The sequence below is a fragment of the Pholis gunnellus genome (assembly GCF_910591455.1).
Source record: "Pholis gunnellus genome assembly, chromosome: 12".
Taxonomy (NCBI): domain Eukaryota; kingdom Metazoa; phylum Chordata; class Actinopteri; order Perciformes; family Pholidae; genus Pholis; species Pholis gunnellus.
Window position 1 is genome coordinate 2,604,691 of NC_136539.1, and position 22,307 is coordinate 2,626,997.

The window sequence follows — 22,307 nt, forward strand, 5'->3', positions numbered from 1 at the left end:
ACTTCTACACAGCCATCATTGAGTCCATCCATTGCTCCTCCATCACCGTCTGGTACGCTGCAGCCACAGCCAAGGACAAGGGCAGACTGCAACGCATCATTCACTCTGCTGAGAGGGTGATTGGCTGCAATCTGCCGTCCCTCCAGGACTTGTTCGCTTCAAGAACCCTGAAGCGAGTAAGAAAGATTGTAGCCGACCCCTCTCACCCTGGACACAAACTGTTTGAGCCCCTCCCATCTGGCAGAAGGCTGAGGTCCATCAGGACCAAGACCTCACGCCACATGAACAGCTTCTTCCCATCGGCAGTCGGGCTCATCAACAAAGCCCGGGTCCACCACTGACTGTCATCCTCAGGACAATTTCCTACGGTCACTACCCTGCACATCCCTTCTCTGTTTCTATATTTAAATACCCTTGACACTTTTACATCACACTTTCATTACACTTGTTTAAAGTACTGTTATCTGTTTGTTTGTCAGAGAATATTTATTTATTTATTCATCAAATATTTGATTTTGTCATTGAAGCTGTTTTGACAAAAAACGAGTAAATAGATTATATGAAGTTACTTCATCTTGTGAGGAAAGAGCCTGGAAGATGTTCAAATCAGGGAGTACAAAGTTTAAAATAAATACCCACAACATCTTATTTGTGGACGTTGTCATAGTAAAGTGATATGTTGCAGCAAAGTGTTGTCCCATTCCTATTTCCACCATTTCAAGCCCTCACAGTCTCTCACACTCAACCACTTACCAGGTAACGTCAGTAAATCCTTGAGGGTTCAGGGTTTGAGGCTTTAGGGGGGACATTGGGATTGAGGCTGGGATTGGGCCAACGTCTTCTCAAACTATGTTTGCACGCACACATACAAGGCTAGGGCCGCGAGGCAAAACCACAGCGCTGCACTGCCACCTACTGGGCATAGATAGTAATACATTTCTAAAGAGGTTTTATTATGATTAGCAAATCACAGAAATTCGTCCTATCAAATATTCATCAAATAAACAAAAATGTGACCAATGTGAATATTCTTTTGTATAATAATGTTATCTCGTTTAGATATGCAGCAAATATAGGAATAGTTTTAAAGAAACAACATATATGAAATGTTTTGCCAAAATAATTAAAATTATATTCCCAAACTGTTTTCTTGTCCTTTAATTGGAGACAAAAACTGTTTATTTTCAAATGTTAGGCTCTGAATACTCATTGATCATTATTATATGTTATCCAACTTTGAAAAGCATCCCAAAAGTGCCTACTTAATCTGTTCTATGGTGTCATGGAAGTTAAAACTTTAAAACGTTGCCTTAACCGTTTGGTAAAGAGAGGTAACTTATTATCTTAACTACGAAATGACTGCTGTGTTGATTCTCTTCAAGTGTATTAACAAACAGAAGAGATAATAGCCCTTAATATACTATTGTATTTGTTTTGTGGGATAATCACTGAATAATCAGCAGGATTTTAATTCAAAGCATCATTGTATGCGGGAGTGCCTTGATGACTGTGTCATAAAGTAAAGTAAAAAGACAGTCAGAGGAGAATTTGAGCTAGTTAGTCATATCAGAGGCACCTTTGCTCATATTAAACGCCGCTAGAGGTCTCTCGATCAAAACAATAACAAAAACGGACCTTCACGCGGTCGTGGAGTAGCGTGGGTTCTTCATTGAGAGAACGTGCCCTCAAACCCGATTGGACAGAGCGTGGCCGACGCCTTCTACCGAGCAGCCAATCGACAGAACACCGGCTGGTCCTCACTCATGACTCTGCCCGCTCCGTCTATACCCCCTCGAGAGGAGTCTTGGCCGGTGTTTGATTAAACCACTCGTCTCGTGGAAACCTGGCAAGTGTCAAATCCGCCAGCTGGTAGTGTTTAACCTCTGGTTTTGAGTGTTTTTTACGGTCACGAGAAAAAAAAAGTAGGATGATGGATCCGCTGGTAGCTGCAATTGACCAGGGCACGAGCTCGACGAGGTTTCTGGTGAGTGACGTCATATGTTTCATCATAAGTACATTTCAAACACACCGAGTGGTCTTTATTGATGCAACTTCTGTGTTTTACTTTCTTTCGGCATTTGCTGTCTTATTTGACCACACAACGTTAGCTGATAACAAATAGCGAAGGCTTCGACTGAAAGAAACTTATTGCAAGTGGAAATGATAAGTTTGGGTAAGAACTAACGCGACTTTAATTAGCTAGCAAGCAGCTACGCGCGGCTAGGCTAACGCTAACCCCCTCGGGATCTATGTGGTATTGGTTCGGTACTAGCTAGCAGCAGTTGTATTAGTTCTCTTAATTAAACAGCAAATAAAAGACATCTGCTGAGCGAAGTCAATCAACACAGGACCCACGTTCCTCGGTCCGCCCCCACTGGTGAACGAGCTCACTGCACGAGAGCAGTGGTATGACAATATACAGTAGTATGATATATGGCTTTGACTTACTTGGTTTCAATGTGCTAATCTGTTAGCACAAAAGGCTATCTTCCTAATTTTGGGTTTCAAAATATCATAATAGCATGCAATTACATAACAACTCTATCGAACCATGTAATTCGTCATGTATCAGGTTTATTAAAAGCATCACAACTTTATACATACCAACCAATGTGTTGAATAGATTTCTATTCATAGTAATAAGGAGGTGAGTGTATTCTGAGGGATGAGCATGTGATTTCATGTCTGTGTGTAAAGACTAATTCTGCCAGTCAGCTCTTTGCATCAGGAGTTTTCAGCATTGAAGTTCATGAACCCTTTTAATAAGGCAAGCTAACGGACTCATCCTAAGTTGTGAAATCCTCCTGTTGTGTTGAGTTCATACTGTTAACCAACAAAGACACTCAGCTCCTTAAAATCATCCCATTCCTAGTTCTGCCTGTGTGAATACAGCAGACATTACGTGAAAAGTTGTCAATAACCCACAACATTTCTCCACTTGTTGCTTTGTTTCCACTGTTTAGCCAGATGAGTCCTGTTAAGTGATCCGTTGTGAATAGAGTTGGGCTTCCTCAAGTAGGTCAGCTGGAAGATTCAGACTTGGCACAGAATACAGCGGATTGGAGCGCTGTAGAGACAGCAGCAGACACTGTTTGATGCCTGAGTACATCGGATGCACATTAGGGTGAAATGTGACTTTGGCTGGTGTCTGATACGAAATGCAAAACACTAGCTGCTTTTACTACAATTATGATCTCCGCTCCTGGTAAAGACTTAACATTAATGAGCAACGTAGAAGAAACAACATATTAAGAATCTACACAAATTCATATTTTACATCTGTAACTCAACCTTTATCATTATGCGGGGAGTATATCTCAAACTTATGTGGTGAAAAGTTACGGATGTCCACAGCGAACATGTTGCATAACAGCATTCTGGAAGTTTTCTGAATTAGTTACCAGCTCTTTGAACCCTTTGTGAGGTCACCGGCTGAAAGCGGACCCGGTGACACCGACGGCACAGACGCTGTCATATAAACCAAAAGTTAATCCTAAACCCAGGAGGTTGTTTGTGAGGTTCTTCACAGGACCCATATGACGATAAGCAAAGTCTTCTCTAGTCGTAGGTGATAGTGATTAAGCTCTTTCAACAATGTTGAACTATATCCTCAATATAACTGAGCCTTGACTCCTGCACGCTCCAAGCTTTTTCTGCAGTAGACTGGATCCACCCTGATACTGTAAAGAGATAACATGATAGTTTCAGTCTTTTGCTGAGCTTTGGACATAATCTGATGGTTTGGTAGTGAAACTGTTCAGAATGAGGTCTCTGCGTCAGTATATCTAAAAAGTCATGTTACACTTCGGTTGAATTTTACAAAATGTATTTGTTTTTGTTGACTAGCACGGTTGCTCCACAAATAACGAGCCACACAAAGCCGGCAACGATCCGGTGGATATGGTTTGATAAGACTCTAGCTATGAGGATACTTGACTTGTATTCCTGGTCAAATTTATAGGGTCACGTCGACAATGACAATCATGGCTTAAATGGGGAACTTGTTGGCATAGGTTATTCAGTGGATGTCAGATTTTGACCTATTTCTGATGTCATTTTGGACTCCAGATGTTTTTTCTTTGTGTTACGTTTTGTCTAGTTGTTGTGTGTCTTGGTTATTTTCTGCTATGTATTCATTTAACTTGCATAGAATGTACAGACACGTGCAATGAACTTTGAAATATACAATTATCTGGAAGAAGATGAAGGAAACCTTCCAATAAAGTACAAAAAAGAGTGAGATCAGCGACCAGTCATACAGCCTGTCCGTCTATCATGGTGTTTGATGTCCAACTGCATGACTTCAGCAGAATGTCACCTCTTCCCTTTCAGTGTCAAGGGGTTCAGCTTGTAGCCTGTTTTGTATCTGTGTCCAGTCTTTGCAGCTATGAGAGGATCGTGAAGTGTAAAGAGTTGTGTGTGTGTGTGTGTGGGGGGGTCGGTCAGTGCGTCACGGTTTTTCCATGTGTTACATTGCTGTGTTGAATTCTCATAAGCTAGCCATGTGAGTGCTGTCGGCAGCTGAGTTGTAGATGTGTACTGCTGCGCTACACCGAGGTTTACCCTCTTACCATCCTAGAAGAAGTGCTGACTTCTGTCTGACTGTAGGTTCAACTAATAGGCTGCATCCTGTTACATCACACTCCCTCTGTAACAGGGAGCCATTCTGGAGTGGAGGGACGTTCAGGCCAGGCGCGTGAGGTGCCTGCAATAATTCAGCTAATAATAATCATTGCCTGCTCTCCTCTCTGTCTTGTATGTAAATCAAAAATAAAACATCCCAACACTATTTCCAGCCCTGTGTCGTCTTGCCTTGTATCATTTTGTGTTCCTGGTCCCTCATGAATTCAATTTCTCTACAGGTGTTCAATGCAAAAACAGCTGAGCTGATGAGTCAGCACCAAGTGGAGATCAAGCAGAGTTTCCCCAAGGAGGGGTGAGTGCTTTAATCTCAATTGTTTTGCCATTAACCGTTATTGTTTCCCCACGCACCAAGGTGACCCTGTCAACTGTCTGGTTCTGTCTGACCCACAGTCCGACCCCATAGACAGTTAGTTATTATACACTGCCTGGCCAAAAAAAAAGTCGCCACCAAAAACAAAGGTCACATACTCTAATATTTCGTTGGACCGCCTTTAGCTTTGATTACGGCACGCATTCGCTGTGGCATTGTTTCGATAAGCTTCTGCAATGTCACAAGATTTATTTCCATCCAGTGTTGCATTAATTTCTCACCAAGATCTTGTATTGATGATGGTAGAGTCTGACCGCTGCGCAAAGCCTTCTCCAGCACATCCCAAAGATTCTCAATGGAGTTAAGGTCTGGACTCTGTGGTGGCCAATCTATGTGTGAAAATGATGTCTCATGCTCCCTGAACCACTCTTTCACAATTTGAGCCCGATGAATCCTGGCATTGTCATCTTGGAATATGCCCGTGCCATCAGGGAAGAAAAAATCCATTGATGGAATAACCTGGTCATTCAGTATATTCAGGTAGTCAGCTGACCTCATTCTTTGAGCACATACTGTTGCTGAACCTAGGCTCGTACCTATTTGCTTAGTTAAATCCAGGTGGCGACTTTTTTTTTGGCCAGGCAGTGTATATGACCAAAAAAGCATAAAATCCTCACATTTGAGAAGCGAGAAACAGCAAATGTTTGACATTTTTGCTTAAATGACTAAAACGATTATTTGATGATCAAAATAGTTGCCAACTAATCGACTAAGCGTTGCAGCTTTACTTCACAATAACAGAACATTCTTAAATGTCGGGCTGCCAGAAGCTCTTTAAAATGAAGCTAGCGTAAATTCATGCAGGACACGGAAGTTATACGCCCCAGCTGTAACCAGCTGACAGCCAGCCGATTGAATCATAGCGTCCAATCGGCCACGTACCAATCACAGCGCACTCTCACTTCAAGGAGGTTTATTTAAATAAGGCTTCCTCCTCACTGATTCATTCTACATCTACGCTGTTACAGACCACACTGCTGGCGAAGCTTCGCCTCCTCCACCCCAGCCTCCACCTCTTTGTTAGTTCATTTTCTGGCAAATGGTTGAAATGTATTTAAAAAATGTACCTCTGTCCTGTAAACCCAGGGGGGTTATTGCTCGGTGCTCCCGGTCTTAGCTCAGTAGCTGCTGGCTAATCCGGGGAGCATTCAAAGAGCGGAGCCATCATCGCCCAGTTTAACTGTATTCCATTTGTTGCAATAAATGGTTAAAATCTATAACGAGAGTGTTCCTGACTGAACCAAACCAACCAAACAATATTCTCCTGCTGCTGACTGTACAAAGAGTAAATAGTGCAGAGTCAGTATTTCATTTATTTGGTTTATACAGGACATCTTTCAGAATGGCAGAAAACTAGCTAAGTTAATGTGCAAAGAACAATCAAAAGGTCTAGTTGTAAATCCATGCTGCATACAAGAAATGAGTCCCAGATAGTAACCACGATGTCTTCCTGCTTCCCATCAATGTTTACAAGGTTACTGAGGTTACAATGGAAGTTGATATGTGGAACATAATGAGTCTAAGGTCCAGCTCTTATGGTTTTGTAGGAACAAAAGCTGTCTTGGTTGATACATGTTAGAAAAATTCACGCAAGACCGAATGGAAAATCATAAATCAGTTAACATTTATTCTTTGCAAAGAAGGAGACAGAGTTGATTCACATACAGTATACATGGATCAAGGCTGCTCAGAGGTCTGACTCTGAGCCTCGAATATTTATACCAAGTAAACAATACAGTGTCACAGGCAATACGTCACGAAAGCATAACACACACACAAAATGGCTTCCACGCCATGTAGTAGTCAGGAGGCTAAGTTCTCATAACATAGCTCTGTACCCATCTTAACGCTCCCACAGTCCTTATTATCATTTCAATCCAGGACATGCTGCTGAGTGTTCTTTCGCATAGACTAAACAACTGTGGTGAGGCAGTTCACACAACAAGGACACATAAGGACACCAAGCTTTTTAAGCACACCTTATCATTAGTCATTTAGATTTTCCCCAACAATACACATTCAGATGTTAACGTCATTTCAAATCTGGTTGATACAAAGTACCAGAGGCCATGTATTTGGTGCAGCCTGCTTTAGGCCAGGTCAGGAACATTATGGGATGTGTAAATGATGGACAGCGTATTTAAGTTGGTATCCTTACAATTTAGCAAATTCTACTCTTGGCTCTATGTTTTGTAACAGAAACAATGGCTACATGTAAATCCTGGATATTACTGCCTCAATGTACACATATGCTGAAGCTCCAGTGATCAGTTTAAGTCATGTTTAAAGGTCACATCAGCCAGAAGAGCAGCTGTTTACTTAAACTAATTCTCAGAAAACCACCGTAACAGTTTCCTCTAAATGAGGGGTCATCAACTCTATTTGTGTCAGGGTCAGAACAAATGTGCAGGCTGGACTTTCAGTTAATAGAATACATTTATATCGGCCTGATTACGCCCTTACTGTCTAGTATTTTCAGTGTTATTTTTATTACGCTATATCAGTGTCAGACTCCTTTTTAAAACATGGGAAATGCATCATGATAATCAGATACTTGTAATGCTCTCAGTTCTCTGATGGTTGAAATCTGTATTCAGGAAACATTATTGCAGAGTTCAGTCCTGATTGAACATGAATCAATCTGAACTGGTTTTACTTCAACTATGTGGTGTCCTTATTGGTGGAAAATGCTTGCAGGAAGAAAAGCCTGTTGAATGGTTTGTCAGATAAAGTAAAGCGGAGAGTTGATGTGGAAATCCAATGGACTGATGAGTATCTATTCATCTGATCAACTTTCAGTCGTGCTCAACCTGTACACTATGCCTCATTTGCACTGAAACGATGGCTGTTGCATAAGAATACCATCTTAGGCATCACTATTACACAAGGCATTCAACCACAGATACATACAACACAACCCGCATTACAGTTATGAAAGATGGGAATTCATTTCAGCATCATCCGTCCTATGCAAGCACCTTTGGTGAGTGAGGTAGGCCCAGCTCACATCTGGTTGTGTGGGCTATTCACTAATATTGAGCTGACAGATGGATTTATAACGTCTTTATAATGAAATGATTTCCATCTCAAGTGTTTTAGGGCTTGCTTAACCTTGGGAAGAAAAAAATTTATAATAACCTGAATGCCTTTTTATCCTCCTCACATTTTCTGAATTCATTAGTAGTCAGAGGGCCAGGTGGGAGGCTTTGGCGGGCAGTATGTGGCTCACGGGCCACCAGTTGATGATCACTGCTCTGTATGGTGTACGCAACCCCCGTTACCCCAGCCCCACTAACACAGTACAGCCTTGTGATAGGTAGCAGGTAGCAACAGCCTCACACAACTACTCTGTATGTTGATGGTTTGGTTTCCATCTTTGTTTAAAGTACAGAACAGACATGTCTGTATTTGTGTTTCAACCAGCTGGGTGGAGGAGGACCCCAAAGAGATAATGCAGTCGGTGTACGAGTGCTTGGAGAGGACTTGTGAGAAACTCTGCCAGCTCAACGTGGACATCTCCAACATAAAAGGTGGGGACAATGCCTAACTGTGGGTGGAGATATGTTAGCCACTCGACTGCTAACCAAACCTAACAGTTTGTTGTTGCTGGTTTCTCAGCGGTGGGGGTGACCAATCAGAGAGAGACGACCGTGGTTTGGGACAAAGAGACCGGAGAGCCACTCTACAACGCCATTGGTGGGTGCATTCTACATCTGAGTGAACAGATTCTTCTTCACATATTAATTCAGTATGATTCAATGTTTACAATTTAGACCACGCTCTGTAAAAAATAGTACTTCACATGTCAAAACTTTAAAGTAAAGGAATTTAAAGGGGAACACCACCTAGATGAAGATGGCGTGATGAACATGAGCTTCTCTCTCTCAAAGCCAGAAACCAGAGAAAGGAAGTCTCCATCTTGTGATGTCATAAAGTATAAAGTGAGGAGCTGCTCCATAGACAATGAATTCGTTTTCTTCTTTGCACCCAAAAGAGCTTCATTCTACAGTAGTGTTGTCAGTTGTGAAACAGAAAATGGACCATCTACTCCGATCATTCCCGTGTGCTCTGTGTCATCTAGAACATCTTTCACTATTCATTGTCTATGGAGCAGCTCCTCCCTCTGTACTTGATGACATCACACGTTTGAGTTTTAGCACTCTAGTTTTTAAATCTGGGAGAGAGTTGTTCATGTTGATATTTGTGGACTGTCTTATGCCAGGTTCACACATGACGCGGAACTGTAGTGCTGACTGTGTCTTTTTCAGCTCCCATGTAAACCGATTGGGCTGTTAACACATGACGCACCGCGGCCCAGAGGTCCGTGGCCAGCTCGGTATCTTCAGCGATAGTTTTGGCATCTGGTCTGTTTTCTCAGCGTGCCGCGAGCTAATCTGGCTAGAAGACACACTGATAATCTGCTATAAACAATGTCAATTATATATTATATGATATACATAAATGGTCTCTGATCTATGATAACTGACTTTTGACTTCTCCCCCCTTCCCGATTCCAGTGTGAACCCGGCGTAAGACTGTAGGAATAACTAGAAAATTTCACAAGAAATTTTGACAGTGTGGCTTCTACTGCCCGAAGACGTCGCAATATACACACACGGCGATGTTACCGGTAGTATCGTTGAGGTTCCATTGAGATATCACTTCTCTCTTTTCTGCATTTTAGATTCATACTCTTGGATTGAATCTTGTATTCGTGATGGACAGTCCACAAATGGCTCCCGTCATTTCTGTACTGGACATATACATCTTTGTTTGAGAAGCCTGTATTTGAGATAAATACATTTGTTTGAGAAGCCTTTGGAAATGATGGGAGCGTTAGCTCCCATCATTTCTGTATGAACCTCATTCTGAGCTTCATGTTAAGATACAGTTAATCTATGGAGCTTTTATTTTGAAAGGGTGGGACTGGGTGGGTGAGGAGGGGGTGAGGAGACATATTCATAATGTTTGACAAACAAACACAGGTTACAGAGAGCCTGCGTGCTGCGTGCAACTGGTTGCCATGGTGAGGACGCACCTGGTTGGAGAAGCAGATTTATTAAGAAATGTTACAGTAAACAGTGATTTTGAACAAAACTCCTGCCTGCTTTTAACAAAAATCAGGAGTCTGAGTGCCAAAATATGGATACCGTGAGAAAGATAAGACTCTGCAGAACGCGCTGATGTGTTTTTTATGTTTGTGGTGTTAAAAATGTGAGCTCCAGAGCAATATACAAAAGTGGTACCGTCTGCTTTCTTTGAGAAATGAGTGGTCAGATTTAACATGGAGTCTAATGGAGCAGTTGGTTGGAGTTCATGTCGCTCTGCGGCTCTTTGAGGCAAATGTGTAAGTCTGTTGGATTCCACAGTAATTTATCTACGACAAGGACAAGATTAGCTACTTTTACATCCAAAAATTATGCATGAAGAGTGAAAATTGTGGAGTCAAAGGCAAAAGACAAATATTTTTTTCACAAGTATCTCAAGCTCCTCTTCACTCTAGCGGTGACATCACGCACTTTAAGCTACGCAATACACACCCATTAGAAAGTCAGAAACAGACCCAAATTTTCCTGAAACTTAATCTGTGACTTCATGAAAACTGTGCTAGCTATCAAAATGTCAATTTGGCTCAATAACGTCCAGCGTTTTGTCTACGTTTTAAACTTTAAATCATTTTTCTACGTTAAATTATGGCTTGTCAATATGGGTCCAAAGTTCAGTGGTTTTTTTTGCTCTCTTCACGCCAAAACCCCATTCAAGTCAATGGGGCAATTTTGCTCAGTTTTTCGGGATTTTCCAGAAAACCGCTGGGCAAATCTCGTATAAAAGTCATAGCACACCATTCCCGATCGGGCCGCACGTTTGGATATACTTTTCGCGCCGCTGTGTGAGGAGAAGCGCAGCAAACTTTTGGATAAACATTATTATTAGTATGATTAAGCCCGCAGGATTACCCCTCTAGCTGCATGTATAGGCAGACATGGACCCAATTTCGACACCATCACTTGATTCAACCAGCCTGTTTGTGTAAAGATTCCCTTTGCTGCAGCTTCTCTGGTTACATACTTGCGAAGTGTCAGACTGAACAGTCCGTACATCTCAGCTGTAACATCTTTCATTGAGCAAATAAGAAGAATATGTCATCTGGGAACCAGCACGGTGACGGCACATGACTAGGCTGCACCAGACCGTAGTGTCCCACGTCACGTCTGTCCCACCCACCATCCCACGGGGCAATTATTCAGAGTAGGAGCTGAGCACATGCCGTCAGAAGAAGCTTGCATGCCTCTTGGGAGCGATCTAGATGGAATGTGAGCGATGTGTCGGGGGTGGGTTGTCACTGTCCGTGTGCTCGGCAATTCCTCAACGGGCAAGACCAGTTGATGCCGACCCTAATGCCACCATGTGTTAAATTGTGAGTGATGATGAAATCTTTGGAATCATTCTGATTTTGAGTTTTGGTTTGTAGGAAACTGAGACAATCCCAGTGAAATGAGGCTCAAATGTCACGTCTTTTTGGAGTTCCTGCACTTTTTGAGGGCTCTATGAATGCTCATGTTCATAACCCACTGGATATTGAGCCCTTGTCTCTCTGCTGAACTGGTGTTACTGGTTTCTTGGAGCTTCACAGCTGCAGGCTGTAGATTCTACCCGTAATAGTAATAGATTACTCTTAATGATGGGTTATTTTCATGCAGGTCTCAAAGAACAGAAGTGATTACTATAGTTGTACAGATTTAGTCAAGATTCTTCTCAGATAACTTCATATTAGATTAGATAGATTTATTTCAAACATGTTTCAAATAATATGGAATCAAAACAAGAATAACCAATAAAATGAACAGTAAACATAAACAGCAAATTCTAAACAAACTAAATAGATTCTAGAACATTATATGTGAGAAAAGGAATAGGCAGGAATAAAGAATTATATGGTCTTACACCTTTCTGAATCATAAATAATGAACTTCATCTTTTAATAGTATTCTATTATTTAATTATTATTATTATCATTAATACATTTTCTTCATTTGATTTATATTTGTACTTTGCTTAATTTCTTCATCTAAACCATTTCATAAATTCACCCCACAAATATATACACACATGCTCTTCACAGTAGTATGAACACAATGCATTTTTAAAACTCATTTTCTCCTCAGATTGTAACTCGCCAGGAAGTAAATAATGTTTCTGCTTTGTACGTCATTTGAGTCTTAAATTCCACCAGCGACATGAGCTTCATGTGACTTTAAGAACAGCGTGTGTTTGATATCCAGCATAGCTGACTATCCTCATGGCTCTTATTTGAGGTATTCACACACACAGTCATTCAGATAAGGTGATACATCATCATCCTGATAAAGCAAAAGTTATGATACGATCTTTAAAAATGATTAGATTGAAACATTTTGAGAAGATAAATTCTTGATAACGTTTTGTGATGTTATGAGCCCAGACAGTTGGGAAACGCTGAGGCAATGCTGAAGGAGACATGTTTTGTTTGTGAATGGACTAAGCGTGAGTTTAATCCGTACTGCTCTGCTTCCTCTGTAGTTTGGCTGGACCTGCGCACACAGTCCACTGTGGAGAGTCTCATCAACAAAGCTCCGGGTCAAAACAAGAACCACCTCAAGGTGAGAGAGATGGACTCCAGCAATATGAGCAGGTGTAGAAAAGGAATGCATGGATGACTGATGAACTACTAAAGGTGTTGTATACCCCCCCCCGTCTCTCTCTCTCCAGCACAAGACAGGCCTTCCCATCAGCACCTACTTCAGTGCAGTGAAGCTACGTTGGCTGCTGGACAACGTGGATGAGGTGCGACAGGCAGTGCTGAGTGAGCGAGCCATGTTTGGCACGGTGGACTCGTGGATCATCTGGGTAAGAGGCCGGCCCTGGGTCAGATGGAGCTGGAGACTGAAAGTTTCCATTTTGAAAATATATCTAATTGAGATTTTTATGACTGACCTTGCAAATGTGGAAATTAGAATAATGGTTTTAAAAATGATCATTCTCATTCAAATACACATGCAAGTGATTATGGGTGAGATGTTTGTGGGGATCTGTACCAGACAAAGATATTTGCTTAAATCAGTAGAATGTGATGTGATGGCAGGGACATCTCCGCAGCACCACAAGAATTCATTTAAAACACATTATGCTTTCAACAAATATTGCTCCTCCTGCGATTTGAAAATTGCATTAAACCACATTGCAATTTCTATACAATTTTGATTCATTGTGCAGCCTTACAAAAAGTAAAAACCGACGTTTGTCTTGTAGCTGCTTAGCTGCACTTGATTAAGTCTATTTACAATAGGTATGATGTCGTTGTGTATTTCCTCACATGACAGAGGCTGTTTTAAAATCAAGACATAGAGAATGAATGAATACGTTTCTATGTTCTCTGAATCTACACCCCTTTTTATTTTTTAGCATTTGATGCACACTCAGTCCAGTGTTGTTTTTTTTCCTCAGTGCCTGACGGGGGGTAAGAACGGGGGGGTCCACTGCACAGACGTCTCCAACGCTAGTCGCACCATGCTCTTCAACATTCACAGCATGGACTGGGATCCTGAGCTCTGCAGGTACACTAACAAGTGCCTGTAACATAGCACCCTCTGCATACACTCTGAGTTCTACTGGGAAGTACTGAACTTTAAAGACTTTTAGCTTTAGCTCAGTCCACCCCATTAAAACTGAGTCAATTCCCACAACTGTCCAAATACAGACCGTACTGCACATCCGCTCAGTCTGTTGTGTTCGGTACATTATACAACCTAGGTACTTTGACGTCCCGATGGACATCCTCCCCGAGGTCAGGAGCTCCTCTGAAATATACGGCTGGATGGTGAGCTCCCTTTTAAAGTTCTCAAACTGTTTCTGTGATACTGTTTGTGTTCTGAGATGGACCAGATGAGACCAGCCCAGCATGTATTCTGAAACAGCCAACTGGCGCTAATCCTAAAATATTCTGGTGAATGGTTTCATGGCATCATGGTTTAATCGCTGCAATGACCGTAGAAGTTGATAAGTTACAGCGAATGTGCTGATAGTGTTCACAGTGAAGTAGTAAAGGATATTATTGCCCTTTGGAATTTACATTTGAATTTCTGCTGGACAACATAAGTGTTTTGAAATGAAAGATATTCTCAATATGAGGAGTTTTCTTTATAATCATGATCCCTGAAGAATGATGTAAAGACTTAGTATAGCTGGGTTGATATCAGAGAAGGCAACATGTACACGGAGGTCATACTGTCAGCTTGCTTGTGGAAGGTTTTACTTGTAAAGAAGGCACAGATGTTTTCCCCTTTGTATGTTTTATCACATGCATGGAATTATTTTCTGTTTGTGATTTTACCGAGTACAGATCCCTGTTTGTTGATTCAGAATCCAGGAGTTACATTTCAACACAATGATTGTTGACCTGATAAGATCCCGTGTAGCTTTGTCACACACAGATGTAGTGATTGCATTGAAAAGACACAGTGTGTGTGTGTGTGTGTGTGTGTGTGTGTGTGTGTGTGTGTGTGTGTGTGTGTGTGTGTGTGTGTGTGTGTGTGTGTGTGTGTGTGTGTGTGTGTGTGTGTGTGTGTGTGTGTGTGTGTGTGTGTGTGTGTGTGTGATGCACCTTGCCCCGCCGTCCAGAGGCCAGCAACGTGGCACCTTTCTTTGTGTTCCCCATTTTTATGGGTCTGATTTGATTGACTTTTTCCTCAGAATATAGTTACTGATTGTTTCCCCACATCCTCTGAACTTTTAAAACAATACTAGCAGAGATGCCTTCATAAGGAAGTGAACCGGTCATTCTGTAGACTAGAGATAAAGATACAACGTATCTCTGCAGAGCTGGTGTTTAACTGACAACATGCAAAGGTGTTGCAGCTGATAACTTTACAAAGACACTAATCTGTGTGTTCTTAATGCTGTCATTAAATAACTTCATCAAGTTTTATTAGGTCATAAAAACGCTCTGCTCAGATTGAGATGTTCCTTATTGTGAGTTATTTATTACATAAAGGGGATTTATTGCAATAAGCTGGAAATAATATGCACTGAATCATAACAGTCTGGTTGGGATTACTGTAGCCATGTTATTCATTTATTTCATTATTCATGTTAAAGTACTATTTTCCTGTTTCACATGTTCCCTACAATGTCCTGTCACAGCTTCTTGCTTGATTCAAATGTTTTTAATACAAACAGTATTTTGTAACTCAGTTGCACTATCCTGCAGTCAGTGTGTGTGTGTTTCTGTCTTCCAACCAGAAATCCAGCTCTCTTGCAGGAGTTCCGATCTCTGGGGTAAGTGTAGCATGTGTGTAACGTGTTTAGAGCAGTGTGGTGCTGAAGGGTCCACGTGGCTCTCAGCAGCCTGTCAGTATGAGCCTGTCACAGGCACGTTGTGTCAATACATGTCAGCCCCCATCTAACAACAAACTGCACAGGGCAAATGGGTTTGATGCTCACGGCACACTACGTCATTTACTATTTACTTTAGTGTAGCTTATTATATGTTTATATAACTTATTCTCATATATTTCTGTTGTATTTCTTGTTTTTAGTTGCTGCTGTAGTTTAATGTACAATGTCCCGTTTAGTCCATATCTTGGTCAACCTAATTTAAGGCATTCTTATCAAACATGTTTTAAAAACGTTATCTCAGCTGGTATAGTCAATGGATGAGAAAAATCTGATCAAGCTCCAGTTTCTGATTAAAGTGTGTGTGTGTGTGTGTGTGTGTGTGTGTGTGTGTGTGTGTGTGTGTGTGTGTGTGTGTGTGTGTGTGTGTGTGTGTGTGTGTGTGTGTGTGTGTGTGTGTGTGTGTGTGTGTGTGTGTGTGTGTGTGTGTGTGTGAATTCATACATGGCCCTCTTAACTGCAACCTTGTTTCTATCAGTGTCTTGGCGACCAGTCGGCTGCTCTGGTTGGTCAGATGTGCTTCCAGGAAGGCCAGGCCAAAAACACGTAAGCCTTCCAGCGGGTTCTTCATTTGACTTAGCTGCTACACTGGTGTTTCATCATCCGCCCTGTTGGTGTTGAATCAAGATGCATAACATTAAAGACAGTCTGATGCATATAAATGCCAACATTACATAACATTAAAGACAGTCACCGGACAAACGATGGGGTTCAGTGGTCGTTCGGTATTTTTAGTTAGCAGGTAACGTGACGGTGGTCTAGTATGTATGTAAACACCCTCAACCAGAATAATATATAATGACACTTAGTGTTTTCTGCATTATTATATTATAAATAATGATATAACAGAGTATATAATACTAACAGAGACTTGTGAGTATCTCCATCATTCAGAGTCACTTCTAAATGACTGATGTCACTTTTTCATCAGTTATTAAATCACCGGTCTGTAATCCGTCGTAACCTTTTTTTTCATCCTTGTTATGTGAAGGTATGGGACCGGCTGCTTCCTGCTCAGAAATACAGGGACCAAGGTAAGATAAGAGGACAATAATACATGGGTGTAACATTTTGCCTGACATTCTGTATAAGCTGTTTACTTGTCTCTCTGTTAGCCTCTGATGTCAGACCACGGCCTGCTGACCACAGTTGCCTACAAACTGGGAAAAGACGAGCCCGCCTGCTATGCACTCGAGGTGTGTGAACAGTAACATCCTCCGTTGTGTACCTCCCTGGCCTGCTGCTCTCATGTGATGTGGGTTCCATGTTTTTCTGTCTTCTCCCAGGGTTCCGTGGCCATCGCAGGGGCAGTGGTGCGGTGGCTGAAGGACAACCTGGGCATCGTGCAGTCTTCCTCAGAGATCGGTACTTACACAGCAGCAACTTATCTCATCTAACATGAAATTCATGACACATTCAAAAACAAATTCCTAGTTACTTTTTGATTATATCACATCGAAAAGAAGACATAATAACTAATAACTCTTCCTCCTGTGTTTTCTCAGAGAAGCTAGCAGCTGCAGCCGGCACGTCTTACGGCTGTTACTTTGTGCCGGCCTTCTCCGGCCTCTACGCCCCGTACTGGGAGCCCAGTGCAAGAGGGTGAGCCAGTCAGCTGTTCAAACACACGTCTGAACTATCAACTAATTCGACCCCGAAATGGACAAATGTTCTGATAGGCGATAACATTCTTTTTTTGTGTTGTTGTTGACTAAAATCATGTTTTCTTCCAGGTGAGTTTAAGTTCTCCATGCAATCTAAACACACAGTACTAGTGCCAAACATATTGAAGCATCGTTAAAAATCTAAAATGTTATGATCTCACTTTTTCCACGAGGTATCGACAATTATATTGAATATCCATATTTTTCAAGGTATTGTATCAAAGTTAGAAATTCCAGTATCATGACAACACTGCAAGGTACTTAGATTGTGTTATCAGCTTATGTAACATTACTGTCATGTCTTTATTTTGGCTAGCAATGTATTTTAATCGCACTAATCTGTCTCGTTGTCTTCTGAAGAACATGTCGTTGTGACGCCTCTTGTGGCCAGAATGAGTATTACAACAATGAACACTTGATATTTCTATTCACCTGCCCAAACGGGTTTCTTTCACCTATTTTCACGGATGGGGAAAACAATAACTAAGAAGAATAATACTTTTTCACCTGTTTACCGAATACAGAATAAAGTAGTTCTCCTGGCAAAACCTTTCTTGAGTGACAAACAAAGCAATTTAGATCAGACTTTATTTGTCTCACTTGCCTCTCAGGGCTTCCGTAGTTAGTTGTTTGGCTCCAGAGAGTTAGTTTTCTTGTATAGTTTCTTCCCCAGAGAGTTCAACAAACTGCCTTAATATGTATTGTAATATGTGTATTTAACCTATTTCCTCCGTTTGTTTTCCAGCATCATCTGTGGGCTCACTCAGTTCACCAACAGGAACCACTTGGCTTTTGCGGCCCTCGAGGCCGTCTGCTTTCAGACCAGAGAGGTGAGCAGCGTCTCCTCTCTGCTCCTCCACCTTCTTTATGTCTGGTTCTTCTTCTTGCTTTGAGAACGGCACAACAAAGGCATATTGTACAGTGATACTAGTACACATGTGGCGTGTAATTCCTTAATACAAATACCGAAGCAGCAACTTTATCTTAGCAATAGTTATGTTGGGGGTAAAAGGCTGTGGCTGTGATTAAGCGAGCGTCACTCTGTGTGTCAGATCCTCGATGCGATGAACCAGGACAGCGGCGTCCCTCTGACACAGCTGCAGGTGGATGGAGGCATGACCTCCAACAGGTTACTGATGCAGCTGCAGGCCGACATCCTCTGCATCCCCGTAGGTAAGAGGCCTCTGCTAACACACTCACACATACCATGAATGTCAGTTATTTTAGAGATGGTAATATTCATGCAGAGATGCAATCCAAACCACAGATCAAATATCAGGTGAAAACAAGTGTGTATCCAGGTACAATGTAACATGTTTGTCTGACTTGTGTGTAACGTCTCTGGTGTTGGGTAAAGTTGTATAAAGGCTTTAGTGTCTCCAGAGGGAGCTGCGTACACTCTGATGAATGTCCTGACTTGAGTCTGCCTCGGTTGGGGTTGAAGACTACACGCTTGATAGAAAAAGATCAGAGTTCAGAAGAGTTAGGCCCGACCTCTGTAGCTCGCTCGCTGTTACAGGCTAGCGGCTCGAGGCTACGTTAGTCGCTCCTAGCACACTAAATCTCTGACCGAACTGTCGAGAGTCCACTTGCATTGTGGGTCATGTAGGTTCCAGGGTTTGACAAGTTGGACGAGGTGTGGATGAAAAAAAGAAAATGATGGCGAGTGACATTAAGGTACAGTAAAGAGGACGGGAGCTCATCTTAATATTTAACACCAATCATACTGAAAATATTAAATTGAGTAGTTTGTGATAACAAATGTTCATTCAACGTTAGCGCTGACCGGTTCAATACAGTCATGTGATGCAGAGAAGACTTATTGCTTCAGTGTGAACAGTCTGCTGGTAATGACATACACATACTAACTATATAGTTCATTTAGAAGGCAGTATGCAGAACTTACTTAGGGTTTGAATCCTTTTCTTAACTGTCCACAACGTGCAAAGCTAAATCAGTGGAGCACTTTCAACTGAAACATTGTGGCAGCATGAACAGCTTCACTAAAGTTGTCTCTCCTACTTCAAACAACAACTTTTGAAGTTCAGAAATCTGTTTTTGTCAAACTGAGTAACCATTGACTAAACGTGGACTTTAGACCTCTGTCCTCCTGACCTTTTCCCCATTTAAAAGAAAGAACACGGACACACACACACAGACGTTGACGTTGATGTACTACAGTACATCAAATGAACTGGTGTGTACATAACTGGGTACCTATGAATATTACTATGTGTACCCATGAACTCCAGCATAAACTGAATTGACATTACAACATCCAATACTTGTGGACACCAGGATACATCTGCTGCTTTCAACATCTTTGCTGATTATTGCAGTGCCTCAGTGGAAGATTGTGTTACCTGCCAAATACATTTAAACATTGTCCCTCCCTGAAGATCAGTCACATGACAACATTTTTGTATTTCAGTGACTTTAAATGCTTCAATTTGACGTTTTTAATGTTCCTGCGTGTGTGTGTGTGTGTGTGTGTGTGTGTGTGTGTGTGTGTGTGTGTGTGTGTGTGTGTGTGTGTGTGTGTGTGTGTGTGTGTGTGTGTGTGTGTGTGTGTGTGTGTGTGTGTGTGTGTGTGTGTGTGTGTGTGTGTGTGTGTGTGTGTGTGTGTGTGTGTGTGTGTGTGTGTGGCTCATGTTGGTCCAGTGCTACCCACCATGTCGGAGACCACGGCTCTGGGTGCAGCCATGGCAGCGGGGTCAGCAGAGGGGGTGGGCGTGTGGAGCCTGAGCCCCAGTCATCTACCGCACGCCACGTCTGAGACATACGAGCCTCAGATCAACTCTGAGGGTAAGACAGTACCAGCTGCTTCAGCACACACACTCTGAGTCTGAGCAGTGATTCTCTACGGTCGGATACTGTGACACCTCATTTGCTACCATCTAGTGGATGCTCCATTCATGACACTGGGGACTTGAGAAATCTGGAAAAAAGGGTTACTGTATCCCATCGCTAACCCGTCTGTCTGTCTGTCTCTCTGTCCATCCCGTCTGTCTGTCTCTCTGTCCATCCCGTCTGTCTGTCTCTCTGTCCGTCCCCTGCCTGTCTCTGTCCGTCCCCTGCCTGTCTGTCTGCCTGTCTGTCCTTTTCTCAAACAGAGAGTGAGTTCCGCTTTGCTCGTTGGAAGAAGGCGGTCCAGAGATCCATGAACTGGGAGACCACAGAGCCTAGCTGCAATGCCAACGGTACACAACTGCAGTATTTGACTTATTTACCCAAAGTATGACTGAAGTGGTATAAATCTGTGACGTACAGGAATTGTTTGTTGAAGTGTGTTTTTGTAGCATAATCTTTGCTGAACCTCGAGTGGTCTGACTGTGATCTGTCTTGGACGCTCTCTCTCTTATTCATTGACGACAGGTTTAGGAAAGAAGATGAACGGCGCCCCCTGGGGGGCTCCGCCCACCCCTCCCCCCACCAGAGCAGGCCCCTAAGGTCCGATGTTTGCCGCATGCTCTGTGACAGTTTGAAGTGCTACAGCGCTAACTTCTTCATGTTGTGACGGGGTTGACTTCTGGGCATTACTTACAGTGTGCTGAAGGGCTTGACCGATGCAGACCTTCCACATCCAGTACAGATGTTTTTAGATCAGACAACAGCACATCGGCTGTCACAGGACAAGTTTCCTTTGATGAATGATGTTTGAACAGCTTTTGAAGGAAGACGGATCCTACATCAGCGTATAAGGGCCATTGTAGGTTTAATGGTTTAAAAAACCTCAGAAATTCCAAGATTAAAGTTGTACATTTATGAGAAAAAACATGAATGTTTTCTGAGGTAGTAAGTTGTATATTTGTGGAAAACAAACTTCTCAAGGTTGGATCAAGCTTCTCTCACCAGACGCTGATGCTTGCTGTGTTATTCCTGCAGTGGATGCAGCAATAAGGCAAATACTTTGACTTGAAGAGACATTGCAGTGAATTGGGCTTAATCAAGAGAAAACGTACTTTTTATTACTCTTTCCTTTGGCTCTGTAGTTATTTACAATGGCCCTCATAAGTCATCGTAGTGTTCCATCTTAGCTGCTGATGTTTAATAATTGTCTTTTGAAGAACCAATTAAAAAAAAAAAGCTAATACAAGTGAGTAAATAAACTACATTTGAAATGGATGAATCAGTTGATGACTTTGTCAAATGAATCATCTCTGTATCGGTCCAGCTCTTGTGTTGATGTTCAGTGGGTGTGCATGTTTGTGTTCATTGTCTTACTGCTGACAAAACGGGGCGTTGCTCTGTCAGTGTAGCTGCAGTTGAAGGTTGGAAACGGGTTTAGTCTAAATCCACTTACTCTGATCTCTGACATGGTGTTAAAGAAGCAGCGATGAGATATGGAACACATCCTGAATCCACCGACTCATTTGGATCAACATTGTTTCTCAAGCTGTCAACTTAAAACCATTTGGGAAATAGCTTAAATAATAAAAATGGATAAACGTGGAACTTTGAACAGTATTTAAGATTTGCGTGAATCAACAAAAAATACATTGAGTGTCCAAGATGATGTTATTCTGTCGATGTCATTGAGATGTTTAACATTTAACCTAGTGGAGAATAAAAGAGGCTTTTACTACAGACACCGTTTAGCACGCCGCTGTGTTCTACACCTAACTGGACCCGGTCTAGATGGTCCGATGCTCAGTGACAGAGCAGCAGCCCCTGAGGGTTTACATGTTTGGCTCAAACCATTTCCTAGAACTGACCACCTTCACTCTAGACCTTGTATTCTACCAGACAAAGAATCAGCATTGGGATCTTTTCTCCCGTCACAGATCACCAGGTGTAACTGGTTCCAGACCGATCAAGGATATGGAAACCTATGGAGCACGACTGGAAGAGGTGACTGGCAGTGCATAAAGGACTTGATGGGTGCAGGATGTGACGAGGAGCCTGCTAATAGTTGTACCAAGACTGAGAAAAGCTCATCAACCTCAAGAGTCACAACCTCTGGAACCTTTCTGATGAGATTTCTTAAAAAAGAGAAACCACAGATCTGCCTTCTTTAACTTGAACAGTAAAGCTTAAGACTCTGCTGTTAGTCTGAAGCATTGCACTACTATTGTACCTCATCACTGTATCAAAGGGGATTCTGTACTGTTTATTTGAATTGTTTTGTACAAAGTGTTGTGGTGTACCTCTTTAACTTCGAGATGTATGAGATTAGTCTGACTAATTCAGCTTTTGAA

General features: G+C 42.0%; 1 protein-coding gene across 3 annotated transcripts; it reads left to right on the top strand.

Annotated features, from left to right (window-relative positions):
- The first annotated feature begins 1,807 nt into the window (after positions 1–1,807).
- LOC306703939 (glycerol kinase-like) lies at positions 1,808–22,113 on the top strand. Of its 3 annotated transcripts, XM_079170131.1 has the most exons (20): positions 1,808–1,984; positions 4,863–4,936; positions 8,438–8,544; positions 8,633–8,710; positions 12,575–12,654; positions 12,764–12,901; positions 13,499–13,608; positions 13,805–13,871; positions 15,293–15,328; positions 15,924–15,991; positions 16,437–16,479; positions 16,561–16,641; positions 16,732–16,810; positions 16,951–17,047; positions 17,855–17,939; positions 18,162–18,282; positions 19,771–19,914; positions 20,223–20,309; positions 20,485–20,559; positions 21,894–22,113. In XM_079170131.1, exons 1-19 carry the CDS (start codon positions 1,928–1,930, stop codon positions 20,556–20,558), a joined length of 1,626 nt encoding a protein of 541 aa, XP_079026257.1. In that variant the 5' UTR covers positions 1,808–1,927; the 3' UTR covers position 20,559; positions 21,894–22,113. The 3 variants fall into 3 exon arrangements, with proteins under 3 accessions (XP_079026257.1, XP_079026258.1, XP_079026256.1); XM_079170132.1 differs by lacking the exon at positions 20,485–20,559; XM_079170130.1 differs by lacking the exon at positions 21,894–22,113 and having other exon boundaries at positions 20,485–21,826.
- The last annotated feature ends 194 nt before the right edge of the window (positions 22,114–22,307 follow it).